Source organism: Pseudophryne corroboree, unplaced genomic scaffold, assembly GCF_028390025.1.
Source record: "Pseudophryne corroboree isolate aPseCor3 unplaced genomic scaffold, aPseCor3.hap2 scaffold_771, whole genome shotgun sequence".
NCBI classification, from domain to species: domain Eukaryota; kingdom Metazoa; phylum Chordata; class Amphibia; order Anura; family Myobatrachidae; genus Pseudophryne; species Pseudophryne corroboree.
In genome coordinates, this window is record NW_026970350.1 from 272,656 (window position 1) to 293,763 (window position 21,108).

Consider the following 21,108-nt stretch of genomic DNA (forward strand, 5'->3'; position numbering starts at 1 on the left):
TAGTGGTACTTCCTCATCTAACTTGCAATCAGCGATAAACTTTAACGAATCAACATTGGGGGGTAAACATGCCCTCAAAACTGTCCTCCAATCTTTGTTATTTGGCTCTGCAGAATTTCCTAGCTCGCTAATATACTTTTGACATGCAGCTAAGTCTTTCCTAGGATCAGGGAATTCAGACATCGTTGATCTTAATTCCGTTCGGGAAAAGGGACAGTGCATGGCGATGTTCCTGATAGGAGTTGCTCCTGAAGTGTCAGTTTTCCCATTTGGCACTGCTATTACCCTAACGGGATTAAGTCCAATAACATCATTCTGTGTAGATTCTACAACATGTGGTGAAATGGTTTCAGCATAGTGTGTGGTGCCGTACTTACCAGTCGATACGACCTCACCTGTCCCTCCGCTAGGGGCCTTTGATACTAATCTTACGGGTTGGCTTGTGCCCACTGTGGTTTCTGCTATGGTGGCTGCTAGGGAGAGTGCTGATATTGTTGTGGGCTCATCCTCTTGGTCACAATCCTGGGGAAAGTTCAAAACAGGGTACAACTTGCACGGATTAGTTTTAGCATTAATTACTTTGGTTACATTATCTTTAACTTCTATACATTTAACATAACCCTGAGTGCCATTCTCTGCAACCAATTTCTCTCCAGGTATGTATGGTGGTGGAGGTGCAGTAGCTATCAGTTTCCTGATAGGGTTAGATCCAGCGGCTTGCGCCAACCCCCTTTGTATTTCACCTTCCTGTTGCCACAATGTTAAATAATCATAATGTCTAATACGCCTTTTTGAAGATTTAATCAGGCAAACTCTTCTCTTTAAATTTTGTAACACTTCTGGGTTAAAAGTACCTACCCGGGGAAACTTGTCCCCGTCATGCACAGTCATCCTTTCCCATTCATTGCACAATGTCTCTGTGTGATGACCATATTTCTCACACATGATATACCTTGCCGTCCCGATTGGTCGGTTTACCAAATCAACCTGAACCTCGGTTGATCGCCCCTTACCTGAACAACTGGCCCCCATCTCTGCAGGTGCTGCTTTCACTACCTCTGACTTCAAATCAGGGTCTTCGGCAACCCTTACAAAAACCAAGATGTCCGGGGTAAGGCTGCGGTGGGGGTTTTGCAACGAGGTCCGCCCACTTAACTCCCGCCCACGCTGGCCAATACGGCGACCAAAGTTCCCAGAGGTTCCGTACCCAACCTAGGGCACCTAAGTACGTCTACTTGCTCGGGCGTGTGGGAGTGTCTTACCCTCCCCAGCAAGTATCAGTCGTTGGAATGTCCCTGAGTGATCAGGCTACTTCCCTTAAAATAAAAAAATTACACAAATCACGTTAACAATGTGCAAGACACGCTAATGCAAACAGTCACATGCGGTACAATCGTATCTGCACACAAGCAACTAATCTTATGTGCGGAACGATCAACGGAATTGAAAATTCCGGCTGCAAATTCCTTCAGCCTGAGCTTTATTGGCCTATATGGGTCTCGCACCAACCCTCTTCGGTTGTGCTCTCTACTTCTAGTCTGCTGTACCTGAACCTCCTGGTCTGTTATGTACAGCAGACTCTACTGCTCATTAATGTCGAGATTAACAAGGGACGCCTCCCAAGCCACCCCACGCTATCACTCTCGCTGGTGTACCTCTTTCTACTGGCCTATGGTTCCCACTTCCGTAATAAAAGAGAAATCTTATATATACACACTCTTACATTCGAACACTCTTATTTCTGTACAGAATTCCTTTCATTCGGTTTTAGCCTAACCCAGAAGAATTGCAACAGAGAAGGTTTTTCTTTTAACTTTAAACTTTTGGATTTGAGATAGATTTGTGTTATTATCGCGTTACTTTATCGCCTACTAAACAATACTATCGTGTGGCTTGTATTATGTGGGTGTATCCGTACGCTCCGTTGCGTAATATACACTCCGTGCGTCGACCCTTGTTGCGTACGCCCTGCCCTTGTAAGGACACGTGTACACAAACCAAGTACGTCCACAGTAACACACTACACGTTTATCAATGTGAATGATCTTTAACAGTAATCATTCACTGAACACCACCCAAATCTCCCTTGTATTTCTAGGCGAGACTGTGTGCGTGTCTTTTACAAGTATTCCCTTAAATATTACTTTTTATCTTTTAACTATTAATAACAACAAATGTCTCAGCACGTTATCACTAGTATGTGGCAATCAGGAGAATGAGACACGGACAAATAATGCTAAAACAAGAAATACAGGTGTGTGTGCTTATGCGTAAGTACGCAAAACGGAAACTAAACAGGTTTTAAAAGACAATAACGTACTGTTCCTACCTTCCGGTTCCGGATTCCTTCAGCACTCCTTACTAAGCGAAGCAGACACTTATCTGGTCAGCACTACGAGGGATAACACCTCCCGCCCTTTGCTGACCGATAATGTCTGCTAAAATTACCTAGTGCAGATATGTGAAGAGCGGACGAGGCCCCCAATTGATAAAGCCTATATATTTATCCTATATTAAACACTCTAAAAGGTTAATGAACACAGTACGCAATTGGCGTATGATATACCGTAAGGGTACGCACTTAGCGTAGCTGACGCTTAGCCGTGGACGAGACGCACGAGCGGCACGTTCGCTCACGGCTTAATGCGTAGAGGCAAGCACGCTATAGGCTGCCGACTAACGTAATGATACGCTACCAGCGTAGCGTACGCTCGAGACCACAAGATCATCACAAGCGGCGCTGACGCTCACAGAATTAAACCTTAATAACTATACCACAAGTTATGTACTTATACTGTAAACCTTTGTGCATGGATAAGGTGTAAATGCAACGCAGTGTAACCTTGTTAGTTTAAAAGTTGTATGAGCGTCTGTGACGCTCTGAGAACACTTAGCAATATAATAAACACTCAAATACCGATCTAAGGTTCTAACACCTTTTTAAGGGAGAGAATGAACGTTCAATTGCAAAAGAATACACAATACAAGTTATACACTACCAAACTAACATAGAATACCTAACCGAATTACTACACATAAAATACAATAACGACACAATTTCATTTAAGGGGAAGGAGAGAGAGAGAATGGCTTACAACATATCTAGGAGACAAATATGGCTGCAGAGCACTTACGCACAAGGGGAAACAATATCATGCGCCTTCCTGGATTATCCAGCTCCCGATTATCAGTGATGAGAACCGTTGAGAAGAGTAGAGTGGAGCTGGCCCAGGTCGGCTTGTCTTTATATACACTACACACAATACAGTACAATGGTCCCTACATTCTTATTGTTCATTGGACACAGGAATTTGTCTCCGCATTATAACAAAAGGTCATATGTTGGTTCATACAGGTGGGCTGTGACTATTTCAAACTGCTCAGGTGGGAGGGAAACTCAGGTTTCCCGCCGCATGGGTAATAAACTGCAAATATAGTAAATGTCCATAAACTTCTTATAGTCATAACTATATTCACGAGCGAGTAATCCGTTTCAAACCAACACCGGAATATTGCTAATTATATTCTCTTCCGATGGATACTAAACACCACTGTGTAACCCCTGTCTGACCCTTCGTATCAAACAAAGAGGGATCTCTTTGTCTCTGAACATGCTACATTAACTAAACTTTCAGATTCTATCAAAGGGACCATAATCTACAAAATACATTATATGACTAAAATATGTAACGATTGAGTCGCCCGCTAGACGCACACAAACTCTACCGTAAATGCAAAAAAGTTTTTTTAACCAAGGTTAAAAATCGGGCGCAAGGTGGGCTGGTGTTCTAATTATAGCAGCTGCTAAAAGACAGGTCTAGTCAGTCCTGAAAACACTATACACAATAAACAACAAACAAAGTAGCAGCGCTATGAGGTGTAAATGTAAACATAAATTCAAATCATTCAAAAATAATGGTGGAGATAAACACACGTGGAGCTGTATGAACTGAAGGTGAAAAAATTGGGTTAATTTATTAAAATATCTCATACAATATGTCAATAAAATTGGTATAGGATTGTTAATAAAAAAATAATAAAATACAATGAGCAGGATCACTGTGGGGCTGCCTTAGTTAGACTATCCGTTTTCTTAATTAGTGTGGACTAAATGACGGTATTTTGAGTTAGGTGACAACTGGACTTTTTAACACAGTTCTGATGGCATCAGTGCCACATGATTTACCGCTGGAGGAGGGGGTTCTCTGGATAGCGTCCCTTATAGCGGGTGGAACCAATGACAATCTTGTATCCTCACCAGTATGCGGAGTCCTCAGTGCTGAATGGCAAAGGCTGTGTTGCCAGTTGACAGGTTATTCACCTTTCTCTCTGTGCGTGATTCGTCCAAGTCCACTAAAGATCCGGATGTCGTGCGTGCAGCTCTCAATTGAAGATAGTGATCCTGAAGCATAAACACCTGACGCGTTTCGCTGCAGTGCCTGCAGCTTTCTCAAAGGTGATCTCATCAGTGTCAGGGCTTCTATATTTATACCCTAAGATGGCCACTGATTGGCCCCACCTGTTCAGTTCATACAGCTCCAAAAACGGTCAATCTCCTCCGCAAAACATATACAAACAATACATAAAAATAAAGTGCATAGCAGACTCAATCTTAATTCATAATTTAATTCAATATATATCTAGCAAATCAATGAATTAAAAATAAAATTTCTCCATCGATACTTATTTCTTCCAGGTTACTATTGATCTTATACTCCCCCTTGTTTTAGTATCTCAGACTACTTCCGGGTCAGACAGTGCTGTTGCTTAGCAACCTCCCTTCTTTTGTTTTAAGGTAGATACTGTGTCCAAATCATCTGAAGTTTATTTAGCTGATGTTGGTCTAGTTATATGATCCCCACCTATTGGATGCTACCTGCTCTCATATAGATTCTAGAGCCGATCACCACTCTACTACCGCGGCGCGTCCGTGTCTGTGTCAGATAAACAGACCTTCGGCACGGATCGCGTCACTTCCGTTCACGGACTCAATCCCCGGTCTGTTGCCTGGTGACCATATAAACAATTGGTCACCTGACCTCTAAGTTATACTGTCAGTGTGGTTATTTGACATGTAGGTGCCGTGTTAAGGGACATTGTGTATAATAGTTTAACTGGGAATTCTTAGTAAACATAAGCCCGGAGTTTATTTTTATGTACATATGATTTTTCTACGTGATTTCATTTTATTATTCTGGTTCTGGCAATATTTATGTTGTTACCGTCGCCTGGTAACCAGATACACAATTGGTCACCTGACTTCTAGATTACAATGTCAGTGTGCTAAAAACAGGATAAGAGACATTGTGGATTACAGTTTATATGGACAGTTCATTACAAACATAATGCCCCAGTTTTATCCTCAGATACAAAAGATTTTTAAGATGGCTCTATTCTCCTGACATTATTTGGCAATGAGTGAGCACAATAATAAACATAATAAATGAGTTTTGAAAAACTTGATTTTTTCTTTTTTATATGTTCAAAAATTCTGACACATCATATATTTATCTGTTTCTTTTAAGTTATATATAGTTTTCATTGAGATCTGTGAGTGTATTTCTAAGTGGTCTAACATTTTAATTTTGTGGCGCATATCATGGTGCTGATGTTCTCACAGTATCTATAAGGATATATATATATATGCTGGTCTGAGATACTAAAACAAGGGGGAGTATAAGATCAATAGTAACCTGGAAGAAATAAGTATCGATGGAGAAATTTTATTTTTAATTTTTTGATTTGCTAGATATATATTGAATTAAATTATGAATTAAGATTGAGTCTGCTATGCACTTTATTTTTATGTATTGTTTGTATATGTTTTGCGGAGGAGATTGACCGTTTTTGGAGCTGTATGAACTGAACAGGTGGGGCCAATCAGTGGCCATCTTAGGGTATAAATATAGAAGCCCTGACACTGATGAGATCACCTTTGAGAAAGCTGCAGGCACTGCAGCGAAACGCGTCAGGTGTTTATGCTTCAGGATCACTATCTTCAATTGAGAGCTGCACGCACGACATCCGGATCTTTAGTGGACTTTGACGAACCACGCACAGAGAAAAAGGTGAATAACCTGTCAACTGGCAACACAGCCTTTGCCACTCAGCACTGAGGACTCCGCATACTGGTGAGGATACAAGATTGTCATTGGTTCCACCCGCTATAAGGGACGCTATCCAGAGAACCCCCTCCTCCAGCGGTAAATCATGTGGCACTGATGCCATCAGAACTGTGTTAAAAAGTCCAGTTGTCACCTAACTCAAAATACCGTCATTTAGTCCACACTAATTAAGAAAACGGATAGTCTAACTAAGGCAGCCCCACAGTGATCCTGCTCATTGTATTTTATTATTTTTTTATTTACAATCCTATACCAATTTTATTGACATATTGTATGAGATATTTTAATAAATTAACCCAATTTTTTCACCTTCAGTTCATACAGCTCCACGTGTGTTTATCTCCACCATTATTTTTGAATGATTTGAATTTATGTTTACATTTACACCTCATAGCGCTGCTACTTTGTTTGTTGTCTACCGTAAATGCGCACATCGTGCGCCTGCGGGTGCATGCGACTGCGAGTATACGCACGCACGGGAGGGCTCATGCACGTGCAGCGGGCACTCGCATGAGGTGCATATATGGCAATGTGTAGCGTGATATTTTTCTGACTTTGACACTATATACATATATCATCTGATAATCACATATATACACTGTACTCAGTCACTGTGTGTCTCCTACAGATGGACCCAGTAACAGAGATACCCCAGAGAGATGTCCCCGTCCTCTGTATTCCCAGGACTGTACAGAGGAGAATCACAGGATCCCTCAGGAGCATCAGGTAGGTGGCATTTAGGGTCTTCCCAATAAACCAAAGTGACTGTCACTATATGTTGTGTAGAGGAGCTGTGTGTCATTATATTTGTCTTGTTTACATAGGGTGAAGCCCAATTAAATAATATTAAAATCAAAGATACAGAGGGAGAAGAAGAGACGTATGTGACTGATATAAAGGCAGAAGATATAGATGGAGAAGAAGAGACGTATGTGACTGATATAAATGCAGAAGATATAGAGGGAGAAGAAGAGACGTATGTGACTGATATAAAGGCAGAAGATACAGAGGGAGAAGAAGAGACGTATGTGACTGATATAAAGGCAGAAGATATAGAGGGAGAAGAAGAGACGTATGTGACTGATATAAATGCAGAAGATATAGAGGGAGAAGAAGAGTCGTATGTGAGGGGTGATCAGCAGTGTGAGAAGGAGGAGATCCCTACAGATATCAGCACAGGTGAGTAATAAACACTTATTACAGAAAGTAGTCACATATTCCCAGCGGTGGAGTCAGGAGCCATCAGCCCCTATTATACTTCTGCTCTCTCCCTCACATCATGTCACTGTATGTCACCAGCCCAGAGATCTGACCAGTCTCCTCCCCACACTCTCTGGTGTATCTCATACATCAGGAGCCATCAGCCCCTATTATACTCCTGCTCTCCCCCTCACATCATGTCACTGTGTGTTACCAGCCCAGAGATCTGACCAGTCTCCTCCCCACACTCTCTGGTGCATCTCATACATCAGGAGCCATCAGCCCATATTATACTCCTGCTCTCCCCCTCACATCATGTCACTGTGTGTTTCCAGCCCAGAGATCTGACCAGTCTCCTCCCCACACTCTCTGGTGTATCTCATACATCAGGAGCCATCAGCCCCTATTATATTCCTGCTCTCCCCCTCACATCATGTCACTGTGTGTTACCAGCCCAGAGATCTGACCAGTCTTCTCCCCACTCTCTCTGGTGTATCTCATACATCAGGAGCCATCAGCCCCTATTATACTCCTGCTCTCCCCCTTACATCATGTCACTGTGTGTTACCAGCCCAGAGATCTGACCAGTCTCCTTCCCACACTCTCTGGTGTATCTCATACATCAGGAGCCATCAGCCCCTATTATACTCCTGCTCTCCCCCTCACATCATGTCACTGTGTGTTACCAGCCCAGAGATCTGACCAGTCTCCTTCCCACACTCTTTGGTGTATCTCATACATCAGGAGCCATCAGCCCCTATTATACTCCTGCTCTCCCCCTCACATCATGTCACTGTGTGTTACCAGCCCAGAGATCTGAACAGTCTCCTCCCCACTCTCTCTGGTGTATCTCATACATCAGGAGCCATCAGCCCCTATTATACTCCTGCTCTCCCCCTCACATCATGTCACTGTGTGTTACCAGCCCAGAGATCTGACCAGTCTCCTTCCCACACTCTCTGGTGTATCTCATACATCAGGAGCCATCAGCCCCTATTATACTCCTGCTCTCCCCCTCACATCATGTCACTGTGTGTTACCAGCCCAGAGATCTGAACAGTCTCCTCCCCACTCTCTCTGGTGTATCTCATACATCAGGAGCCATTAGCCCCTATTATACTCCTGCTCTCCCCCTCACATCATGTCACTGTGTGTTACCAGCCCAGAGATCTGACCAGTCTCCTCCCTACACTCTCTGGTGTATCTCATACTTCAGTAGCCATCAGCTCCTATTATACTCCTGCTCTCCCCCTCACATCATGTTACTGTGTGTTACCAGCCCAGAAATCTGACCAGTCTCCTCCCCACACTCTCTGGTGTATCTCATACATCAGGAGCCATCAGCCCCTATTATACTCCTGCTCTCCCCCTCACATCATGTCACTGTGTGTTACCAGCCCAGAGATCTGACCAGTTTCCTCCCCACACTCTCTGGTGCATCTCATACATCAGGAGCCATCAGCCCATATTATACTCCTGCTCTCCCCCTCACATCATGTCACTGTGTGTTTCCAGCCCAGAGATCTGACCAGTCTCCTCCCCACACTCTCTGGTGTATCTCATACATCAGGAGCCATCAGCCCCTATTATACTCCTGCTCTCCCCCTCACATCATGTCACTGTGTGTTACCAGCCCAGAGATCTGACCAGTCTCCTCCTCACACTCTCTGGTGTATCTCATACATCAGGAGCCATCAGCCCCTATTAAACTCCTGCTCTCCCCCTCACATCATGTCACTGTGTGTTACCAGCCCAGAGATCTGAACAGTCTCCTCCCCACTCTCTCTGGTGTATCTCATACATCAGGAGCCATAAGCCCCTATTATACTCCTACTCTCCCCCTCACATCATGTCACTGTGTGTTACCAGCCCAGAGATCTGAACAGTCTTCTTCCCACACTCTCTGGTGTATCTCATACATCAGGAGCCATCAGCCCCTATTATACTCCTGCTCTCCCCCTCACATCATGTCACTGTGTGTTACCAGCCCAGAGATCTGAACAGTCTCCTCCCCACTCTCTCTCTGGTGTATCTCATACATCAGGAGCCATCAGCCCCTATTATACTCCTGCTCTCCCCCTCACATCATGTCACTGTGTGTTACCAGCCCAGAGATCTGACCAGTCTCCTCCCTACACTCTCTGGTGTATCTCATACTTCAGTAGCCATCAGCCCCTATTATACTCCTGCTCTCCCCCTCACATCATGTCACTGTGTGTTACCAGCCCAGAGATCTGACCAGTCTCCTTCCCACACTCTCTGGTGTATCTCATACATCAGGAGCCATCAGCCCCTATTAAACTCCTGCTCTCCCCTCACATCATGTCACTGTGTTACCAGCCCAGAGATCTGACCAGTCTCCTCCCCACTCTCTCTGGTGTATCTCATACATCAGGATCCATCAGCACCTATTATACTCCTGCTCTCCCCCTCACATCATGTCACTGTGTGTTACCAGCCCAGAGATCTGACCAGTCTCCTCCTCACACTCTCTGGTGTATCTCATACATCAGGAGCCATCAGCTCCTATTATACGCCTGCTCCCCCCTTCACATCATGCCACTGTGTGTTACCAGACCAGATATCTGACCAGTCTCCTTCCCACACACTCTGGTGTATCTCATACTTCAGTAGCCATCAGCCCCTATTATACTCCTGCTCTCCCCCTCACATCATGTCACTGTGTGTTACCAGCCCAGAGATCTGACCAGTCTCCTTCCCACACTCTCTGGTGTATCTCATACATCAGGAGCCATCAGCCCCTATTAAACTCCTGCTCTCCCCTCACATCATGTCTCTGTGTTACCAGCCCAGAGATCTGACCAGTCTCCTCCCCACTCTCTCTGGTGTATCTCAGACATCAGGAGCCATCAGCCCTTATTATACTCCTGCTCTCCCCCTCACATCATGTCACTGTGTGTTACCAGCCCAGAGATCTGACCAGTCTCCTCCCCACACTCTCTGGTGTATCTCATACATCAGGAGCCATCAGCCCCTATTATACTCCTGCTCTCCCCCTCACATCATGTCACTGTGTGTTACCAGCCCAGAGATCTGACCAGTCTCCTCCCCACACTCTCTGGTGTATCTCATACATCAGCAGCCATCAGCCCTTATTATACTCCTGCTCTCCCTCTCACAACATGTCACTGTGTCACAAGCCCTGAGATCTGACTTATCTCCTCCCCACACTATCTGGTGTATCTCATACATCATGAGCCATCAGCCCCTATTATACTCCTGCTCTCCCTCATACATCATGTCACTGTGTCCCAAGCCCAGAGATCTGACCAGTCTCCTCCCCACACTATCTGGTGTATCTCATACATCATGAGCCATCAGCCCCTATTATGCTCCTGCTCTCCCCTCACATCATGTCACTGTGTGTTACCAGCCCAGAGATCTGACCAGTCTCCTCCCCACACTCTCTGGTGTATCTCATACATCAGGAGCCATCAGCCCCTATTAAACTCCTGCTCTCCCCTCACATCATGTCTCTGTGTTACCAGCCCAGAGATCTGACCAGTCTCCTCCCCACTCTCTCTGGTGTATCTCAGACATCAGGAGCCATCAGCCCTTATTATACTCCTGCTCTCCCCCTCACATCATGTCACTGTGTGTTACCAGCCCAGAGATCTGACCAGTCTCCTCCCCACACTCTCTGGTGTATCTCATACATCAGGAGCCATCAGCCCCTATTATACTCCTGCTCTCCCCCTCACATCATGTCACTGTGTGTTACCAGCCCAGAGATCTGACCAGTCTCCTCCCCACACTCTCTGGTGTATCTCATACATCAGCAGCCATCAGCCCTTATTATACTCCTGCTCTCCCTCTCACAACATGTCACTGTGTCACAAGCCCTGAGATCTGACTTATCTCCTCCCCACACTATCTGGTGTATCTCATACATCATGAGCCATCAGCCCCTATTATACTCCTGCTCTCCCTCATACATCATGTCACTGTGTCCCAAGCCCAGAGATCTGACCAGTCTCCTCCCCACACTATCTGGTGTATCTCATACATCATGAGCCATCAGCCCCTATTATGCTCCTGCTCTCCCCCTCACATCATGTCACTATGTGTTACCAGCTCAGAGATCTGACCAGTCTCCTCCCCACACTCTCTGGTGTATCATACATCATGAGCCATCAGCCCCTATTATGCTCCTGCTCTCCCCCTCACATCATGTCACTATGTGTTACCAGCCCAGAGATCTGACCAGTCTCCTCCCCACACTCTCTGGTGTATCTCTTACATCAGCAGCCATCAGCCTCTATTTCTCTAACGTCCTAGTGGATGCTGGGGACTCCGTAAGGACCATGGGGAATAGACGGGCTCCGCAGGAGACTGGGCACTCTAAAGAAAGATTAGGTACTATGTGGTGTGCACTGGCTCCTCCCTCTATGCCCCTCCTCCAGACCTCAGTTAGAATCTGTTCCCGGCCAGAGCTGGGTGCTCCTAGGAGGCTCTCCTGAGCCTGCTAGAAAAAGAAAGTATTTGTTAGGTTTTTTTATTTTCAGTGAGCTTCTGCTGGCAACGGACTCACTGCTACGTGGGACTGAGGGGAGAGAAGCGAACCTACCTAACTGCAGCTAGGTTACGCTTCTTAGGCTACTGGACACCATTAGCACCAGAGGGATCGAACACAGGTACCATACCTCGATCGTCCGTTCCCGGAGCCGCGCCGCCGTCCTCCTCGCAGAGCCAGAAGTTCTTAAGACCAGGAGAAGCAAGAAGACATTGAAATCGGCGGCATGAAGACTCCTGTCTTTACATAAGGTAGCGCACAGCACCGCAGCTGTGCGCCATTGCTCCCACTACACACCACACACTCCGGTCACTGTAGGGTGCAGGGCGCTGGGGGGGTGGGGGGGGCGCCCTGGGCAGCAATTTCAATACCGTTTGGGCAAAAATTAGCATATATACAGTCCCAGACTGTATATATGTAAAATCCCCGCCATTTTTTTTATACAGAACGGCGGGACAGAAGCCAGCCGCCAAGGGGGCGAAGCTTCTTCCTCAGCACTAACCAGCGCCATTTTTCTTCACAGCTCCGCTGGAAGCAGCTCCCCAGGCTCTCCCCTGCAGTATACAGGTACAACAAGTGCAAAAGAGAGGGGGGGGCACATAAATTTATTTTTTTCTGCTCTGAGGGAGTTAGGGGGGATGGTTACTGGTCTCTTCTGGCGTCAGAGCCGCTTCCCCGCTGCAGGACCACAGTCCTGAGAGGTTGTTGGTACCACAGGGGATTGCGCATTTGCAAATGCAATCGCAGCACGCCGCACACCCCTAACAATGCCGGGAGGTGAGAAGAGTGGTGAGTACAAACCGGGGGACCCGCAAGGGCGCGATCGCAGGGGCGGAATATGGATGCTCTACGGAGGGATCCGCTATGGCGCCCCTGTGTACACTGGCAGCGTTGTTGGAAACAGGCATTTATGTTACTTTTTACACCTGTTTGGAGACATTGCCAGTATAAATATCTGTAGAGCTCCGACGCCATTACAGGGGGCGGAGCTTCCTCAGAGCGGGACCAGTTTCGGTATGGCTGGGCTGCTTCAGGTCGGCACACCCTAACACTTTATTAACACTTATGAGTTTCCCTATCACTTTGTATATATTTTTGTATTATTTTAATCACACCACTTACCTAGCACTTCTGTGCTTCTTATTAACCCTATTAACTCTCACCTGTGTGCTGACCTGGGGTAGCCGACCTGTGCCGACGTTATGGGGTCCTGTACCCCGGACCCATACCTAGTATTAGGGACCCCCAGTGACGGAGAAGCCTTGTCGATCGGCATGGGGGCTTAACCCTATATCTGCAGATATACGTAACCAAGATCTCCGTATTATCTGACTATTATGTAGGAATATTATTCACTCGGTGTGCATTAGGGAACCATTGTTTTTTCCTACACAGAATTACCCCTCCCTTTTAGCACCTGAGTGACATCACTATCTGATTGAGCAGTTCACCATTTTTTGCATTGTATTGAGAGGCATGAATGGGTCAGCATTAGGAGGGATTGCTGACTCTAGACTGCCATAGGGGGAAGTCAGGGGTATCCCCAGGTAAGCTGGCTCTCAGATGCTGTAGGAGCCATTACCATGTGGCCTTACACTGGGAATTCAACCCAGACATATTTGTAATTATTTATGGGGTGGGTGTGGGGTGTGGTGGCCCCTGTGTCGGTATGGCTGGGCTGCTTCAGGTCGGCACACCCTAACACTTTATTAACACTTATGAGTTTCCCTATCACTTTGTATATATTTTTGTATTATTTTAATCACACCACTTACCTAGCACTTCTGTGCTTCTTATTAACCCTATTAACTCTCACCTGTGTGCTGACCTGGGGTAGCCGACCTGTGCCGACGTTATGGGGTCCTGTACCCCGGACCCATACCTAGTATTAGGGACCCCCAGTGACGGAGAAGCCTTGTCGATCGGCCTGGGGGCTTAACCCTATATCTGCAGATATACGCAACCAAGATCTCCGTATTATCTGACTATTATGTAGGAATATTATTCACTCAGTGTGCATTAGGGAACCATTGTTTTTTCCTACACAGAATTACCCCTCCCTTTTAGCACCTGAGTGACATCACTATCTGATTGAGCAGTTCACCATTTTTTGCATAGCTTCAGACTTACTCGGCATCTGCGATCAGTTCAGTGCTTGTCGTTCCTGGTTTGACGTCACAAACACACCCAGCGTTCGCCCAGACACTCCTCCGTTTCTCCGGCCACTCCTGCGTTTTTTCCAGAAACGGTAGCGTTTTTTCCCACACGCCCATAAAACGGCCTGTTTCTGCCCAGTGACACCCATTTCCTGTCAATCACACTACGATCGCCTGAGCGAAGAAAAAGCCGTGAATAAAAATCCTAACTTCATAGCAAATTTACTTGGCGCAGTCGCAGTGCGGACATTGCGCATGCGCACTAAGCGGAAAATCGCTGCGATGCAATGAAATTTACCGAGCGAACAACTCGGAATGAGGGCCTCAAATCTCTGTACACAGCTGCTGGGGTGGCTCAAAGGCCCACTATTGCTTGTGCGTGGATATCTAGGGCCATTGCAAAATAGTCTGGTAACCTAATTGATTATTTAGATTCTCTGCATAGGAGTGAAATTGAATTACTCTTGCATTACATTCAGGACTCTGCAAACTTTATGGTGGAGGCTGTGAAGGAAATTGGCCTGCTCAACACACATGTTACGGCCATGGCAGTGTCAGCACGTAGAGGCTTATGGATACGCCAATGGACTGCGGATGCGGATTCCAGGAAAGGCATGGAGGGCCTGCCCTTTACAGGTGAGGCCTTGTTCGGAGATGAACTGAATACGTGGATATCCAAGGCGACTGCGGGTAAGTCGACATATCTTCCTTCCGCAGCAACCCCGGCTATAAAATCATATTCTGCCCCTACGTTGCAGTCCTTTCGGGCAGCAACATTTAAAAACCGATCCAAAGGTTCCTCCACTGCCTTCAGAGGTGGTCGAGGAAAATCCAGAAAACCTGCAACTACAGGTTCTCAAGAATAGAGCTCAGGTTCGGCTTCCTCAAAGCCTTCAGCATAATGGTGGACCACTCTGCCTGAAGAAAAGGCAGGTGGGAGCACGTTTAAAGGATTTCAGTCATATCTGGGCAACATCATGCTTAAATCCCTGGGTCTCTGGTCTTATTGCCCAGGGATACAGACTGGATTTTCAAGAACTCCCACCTCACAGATTCTTCAAATCAGGCTTACCAGCTTCTCAGGAAGCAAGTACAATCCTGCAACAGGCAATTCAAAAGTTGGTACAGACACAGATCATAGTCCCAGTTCCACCTCAGTAACAGTACAATGGTTATTATTCCAACCTGTTCATAGTACCGAAGTTGGATGGTTCGGAAGGCCCATCTTAAACCTAAAATCTCTAAACACATATTTACGGGTATTCAAATTCAGGATGGAGTCTCTGAGAGCGGTGATCTCAAGTCTGGAGGAAGGGGAATTCCTGGTGTCTCTGGATACCAAGGATGCGTACCTTCATATTCCGATCTGGCCGCCTCATCAGGCTTATCTAAGGTTTGCAATACAGGACTGTCACTACCAGTTCCAGGCACTGCCATTTGGCCTCTCCACAGCACCGATGGTGTTCACCAAGGTCATGGCAGAGATGATGCTCCTCCTCCGCAAACAGGGAGTGAACATAATTCCATACCTGGATGATCTACTGATAAAGGCATCCTCCATGGAGAGGTTGTTACAAAGCATTGCCCTCTCAACTCAACTACTCCAGGATCATGTGTGGATTCTGAACCTTCCAAATTCACACTTGGAACCGACAAATAGTCTTCCCTTCTTGGGAATGATACTCGATACAGAAGTACAGAGGGTGTTCCTTCCATTGGAAAAGGCATTGGTGATCCAGTCAACAGTCCGGGATGTCCTGAAGCCAACTCGGATATCGGTACATCAGTGCATTCGCCTACTGGGGAAGATGGTAGCCTCCTCTGAGGCACTGCAGTACGGAATGTTTCACGCAAGGCCCTTCCAGCTGGATCTCTTGCACAAGTGGTCCGGATCGCATCTTCACATGCACCAGAGGATACGGCTGTCACCGAAAGCCAGAATTTTGCTCCTCTGGTGGCTACAGACTTCTCACCTAATCGAAGGCCGCAGGTTCGGGATTCAAAATTGGTTTCTACTAACCACATGTGCAAGCCTCAGAAGTTGGGGAGCAGTCGCCCAGGGGGAAATCTTCCAGGGAAAATGGTAAAATCAAGAAGCCATTCTTCCAATAAACATTCTGGAAATAAGGGCCATATACAGTGCCCTTCAACAAACGGCACATCTTCTTCTTCAAGATCAAGCCATTCAGGTACAGTCGGACAATGTGATGGCGGTTTCATACATAAACCGACAGGGCGGAACAAAGAGCAGAGCTGCAATGATAGAGGTAACAAGAATTCTCCTCTGGGCAGAAAAACACGCTGTGGCATTGTCGCCAATCTTCATTCCGGGAATAGACAACTGGGAAGCGGACTTCCTCAGCAGACACGACCTCCACCCAGGAGAGTGGGGCCTCCATCCTGAGGTGTTCGGAGATGTGACAAGTCGGTGGAGAATTCCTCAGATCGACTTGATGGCCTCTCGTCTCAACAAGAAGCTCAGGTGGTATTGTTCCAGGTTGAGGGACCCACAAGCAGTGGCGGTGGACGCGCTAGTGACTCCATGGGTTTACCAGACAGTGTATGTGTTCCCTCCACTTCTGCTCATCCCAAGAATTCTCAAAACAATCAAAAAGACAAGGATTCAGGCAATCCTCATTGCTCCAGACTGGCAAAGAAGGGCTTGGTACGCGGATCTACTGGAGTTGCTCCTAGAGGATTTATGGCCTCTACTTCTTTGCGCGGACCTTCTGCAACAGGGGCCATTCATCTATCAAGACTTACCACGACTACGTTTGACGGCATGGAAGTTGAGCATCAGATTCTAGCCCGGAAAGTGATCCCGTACAGCATTTTTCCAACCCAGGAAGGAAGTAACGTCTTTGCATTACCATCTTATTTGGAAAATATGTGTCTTGGTGTGAATCCAAGCAGTTTCCCGCAGTGGAGTTTCAACTGGTATGTTTACTTCTCTTTCTGCAAGCAGGTGTGGATGTGGGCCTTTGCCTGGGCTATATAAAAGTCCAGATTTCAGCCTTGTCCATTTTCTTCCAGAAACAATTGGCTGCCCTCCAAGACGTTCTTAAAAGGGGTTCTGCACTTCCAACCGCCCTTTGTTCCTCCTACGGCACCTTGGGATCTCAACATGGTGTTGCAGTTCCTGCAATCAGATTGGTTTGAGCCTTTACAGGAGGTGGAGGTAAAGTTTCTTACGTGAAACACCGTCACACTGTTGGCCTTCGCGTCAGCAAGACGTCTGTCGGAGTTAAGGGTGTTGTCTCACAAGAGCCCCTACTTAATATTCCATGAGGATAGAGCTGAACTCAGAACGCGTCAGCAATTTATTCCTAAGGTTGTGTCGCCTTTTCATATCAACCAACCTATTGTGGTGCCAGTGGCTACTAACACCTCGGCTACTTCAAGGGCCTTGGATGTTGTGAGGGCCTTGAAGGTGTATGTAAAGCGAACAGCTCATCACAGGAAATCGGATGCGCTGTTTGTGCTTTATGGTCCCAATAAGATTGGGTGTCTAAGCAGACAATTGCTCGCTGGATCAGGCTAACTATCCAGCATGCTTATTCCATGGCAGGATTGCCGGTTCCAAGATCTGTACAGGCCCACTCTACTCGTTCAGTGGGTTCTTCCTGGGCGGCTGCCCGGGGTGTCTCAGCTTTACAACTTTGCTGAGCGGCTACCTGGTCAGGTTCGAACATGTTTGCTAAGTTCTACAAGTTTGATACTTTGGCCTCCGAGGACCTTCATTTTGGTCACTCTGTTCTACAGGAACCTCAGCACTCTCTCACCCGGTTTGGGAGCTTTGGTACATCCCCATGGTACTGAATGGACCCCAGTATCCTCTAGGACGTAAGAGAAACTAGGGCTTTCCTCTTGTTATGTGTGTCCTGGTTCGAATCTCACCACTGTCCTTGTATATCCTACTCTCGAAGTATGTCTGTCTCTTCGGGCACACTTTCTAGACTGAGTCTGGTAGGAGGGGCATAGAGGGAGGAGCTAGCCCACACTATTAAATTCTTAAAGTGCCCTTCGCTCCTAGTGGACCTGTCTATACCCCATGGTACAAAATGGAACCCCAGTATCCTCTACGGACTACGAGAAAAGGATTTATCGGTAGGTAATAAAAATCCTATAGCTGGTGTATCACAAAGACCTGTGATAGCGGGTTGTTGGATGACACATGCCATTCACACATGGGCGGCTCAAATTCAAGAGGTCCTTGTGGGAGATACGTCCCTGGTGACTACGGTGACTCTCATCAGGGACAGTGCACGCGTCTTGTGTGACTCTCTCAAGGAGATAGGCGCTATTAATGCTAGGACTACTGCCACGGCAGTGTTGATACGCAGAGCTTTATGGTTGCGTCAGTGGATAGCAGACACAGATTCCAAGCGCAGTGTGGAGTCTCTTCCTTTCTCAGGGGAGTGGCTATTTGGGGTTGCATTGGATACGTGAATTTCAAAGGTTACACGCTAAATGATAATTACTTAGTTCAATTAATCAAAGAACCAACTAGGTACAATGCAATATTAGACTTGGTATTAACTAACAGTGGGGAATTGGTATCAAATATTATAGTAGGGGAGCCCATAGGTAACAGCGACCACAATATGGTCACATTCAATATCCGTTTTAATAAGCAGTCCTATACTGGCTCAACTAGGACTCTAAACTTTAGCAAAGCCAACTTTGACATGATGAAGGAAGCGTTAAAGGACATTGAATGGGAAATTCTGTCCTACAGATAAATGGGATGTATTAAAATCACTGCTAATTAATAATACTTGTAAATTTATTCCCACCAGCAGCAAAAAAATGAATAAAAATCCCAAACCAATGTGGTTTAACACAAATATAAAGGAATTAATGGACAAAAAAAGACGAGCATTTAAAAAAATACAAATCTGAGGGGGATGCGGAGTCATTCCAGCACTATAAGGACTCTAACAAAATATGCAAAAAAGGAATAAGAGCGGCTAAGTTAGAAACTGAAAAACTAGTAGCAACGGAAAGCAAAGCGAATCCCCCCCAAAAAATTTAAGTACGCCAACAACAGGAGACAAAAGAAAGAGAGTATAGGCCCTTTAAAGGACAAGAGTTGAGTCTTAATCAAAAATGATAATGACATAGCAATCAAACTAAACAAGTTTTTTTCAATGGTATTTACCAGTGAGGACCAAATGCTGAGTCTAACACAACATCTCAACAAAGATAATGTCCCACTGCTAAATGCTTATTTATGTGAGGAGGTAGTCTGTGAAAAGATAAAGATTAATAAGTCACCGGGTCCCGATGGAATTCACCCGATAATTTTTATGGAGTTGCACGCTGAACTAGCAAGACCTCTATATTTGATCTTCATGGATTTGGTTACATCGGGTATGGTTCCCAAAAACTGGCTTATAGCGGAGGTAGTGCCGATATTCAAAAAGGGGAGCAAAGTTGAACCAGGTAATTATAGACCAGTTAGTCTTACATCTATAGTGGGGAAAGTATTGGAAGGTATTCTAAGGGATGGTATTCAAAAGCTCCTTGAAGCAAATAAGGTCATTAAAAGGAACCAACATGGATTTGTGAAGGACAGATCATGTCAAACCAACTTACTTGGCTTTTATGAAACAGTAAGTGCGAACCTTGATCAGGGTAAGGAGGTGAATGTAATATTTTTAGACTTTGCCAAAGCTTTCGACACTGTACCTCACATGCGTCTTATCTACAAGCTACAAGAAATAGGGATAGGGAGCACAATATGCACTTGGGTCAGTAATTGGTTAGACAATAGGGAGCAGCGCATTGTGGTCAATGGATCATTTTCAAATTGGACTAAAGTACTAAGTGGTGTGCCACAATGGTCTGTACTAGGACCACTTTTATTCAACAATTTCATTAACGACCTAACAGTAGGTCTAGGGAGCATGGTATCAATTTTCGCAGACGATACCAAATTGTGTAAGGTTATAAATACGGAGGGGGATGCTGAGTCTCTTCAGAACGACTTAACTAAACTGGAAACATGGGCAGCAAAATGGAGAATGAGATTCAACACAGACAAGTGTAAGGTAATGCACTGTGGGGGCAAGACCAGAAATTACACCTCTATACTAAATGGGGTAATATTAGGGGATTCTGTACTGGAAAAAGACTTAGGAGATAACAAATTAAGCCGCAGTACCCAAAGTAGGAGTGCAGCAAAGAAGACTAATAAGATTTCTCTTTCGTCCTAGAGCAGTGATGGCTAACCTTGACACTCCAGCTGTTGTTGAACTACACATCCCAGCATGCCGTGCATCAGTTTTAGCATGGCCAAATAGCAAAACTGTAGCAGGGCATGCTGGGATGTGTAGTTCAACAACAACTGGAGTGTCAAGGTTAGCCATCACTGTCCTAGAGGATGCTGGGGTCATCAATAGAACCATGTGGTATAGACGGGATCCGCAGGAGACATGGGCACTTTAAGACTTTAAACAGGGCGTGAACTGGCTCCTCCCTCTATGCCCCTCCTCCAGACCTCAGTTTAGAAATGTGCCCAGGGAGACTGGTCACGTATCTTGGGAGCTCTACAGAGCTCTCTGGTAAAAGACTTATGTTAAGTTTTTTATTTTCAGGAAGGCTGCTGGTAACAGCCTCCCTACTTCGTGGGACTTAGGGGAGAGAAGCATGACCCACTTCTGTGAGTTCCAAGGCTCTGCTTCTGCTGACAGGACGCTCCGCACCTAAAGGGTGTTGATCGCCGGGTAAGCTCAGATGCTCGCTCCCACAGCCTGCCGTCACCCCCTTTCAGAGCCAGAAGACAGGTGAGTAACCGAAGACAAGAAGACTTCAGTTCGGCAGACGGCATTACAGAGGTACCACGCGGCAGCGCGCCATGCTCCCACAGACAGCACTACGGGTGCAGGGCGCTGGGGGGGAGAGCCCTGGGCAGCATTATATTATTATCCTCTATAGTGAACACTGGCAATATAGGACATTTATGTCCACAAAATACCCCCGCCAGTATATGTAAAAAAGCGGGAAGAAGCACGCCATTACGGGGGCGGAGCTTTTTCTCAGCTCACTCTCTGCCCGGCGCCATTTCCTCTCCTACGGCTGTAGAGACGCT

General features: G+C 46.1%; 1 protein-coding gene across 1 annotated transcript in view; it reads left to right on the forward strand.

The window, feature by feature from the left end:
- Nucleotides 1-21,108, forward strand: part of LOC135040831 (zinc finger protein 84-like) — a gene marked incomplete at its 3' end in the record, with an annotated part of 80,640 nt that overhangs the window by 52,851 nt on the left and 6,681 nt on the right. The window contains exons 3-4 of the mRNA XM_063954869.1: nt 14,495-14,705; nt 16,754-16,952. Coding sequence (XP_063810939.1) covers nt 14,495-14,705; nt 16,754-16,952 — 410 coding nt within the window. The remainder of the gene's footprint in view (nt 1-14,494; nt 14,706-16,753; nt 16,953-21,108) is intronic.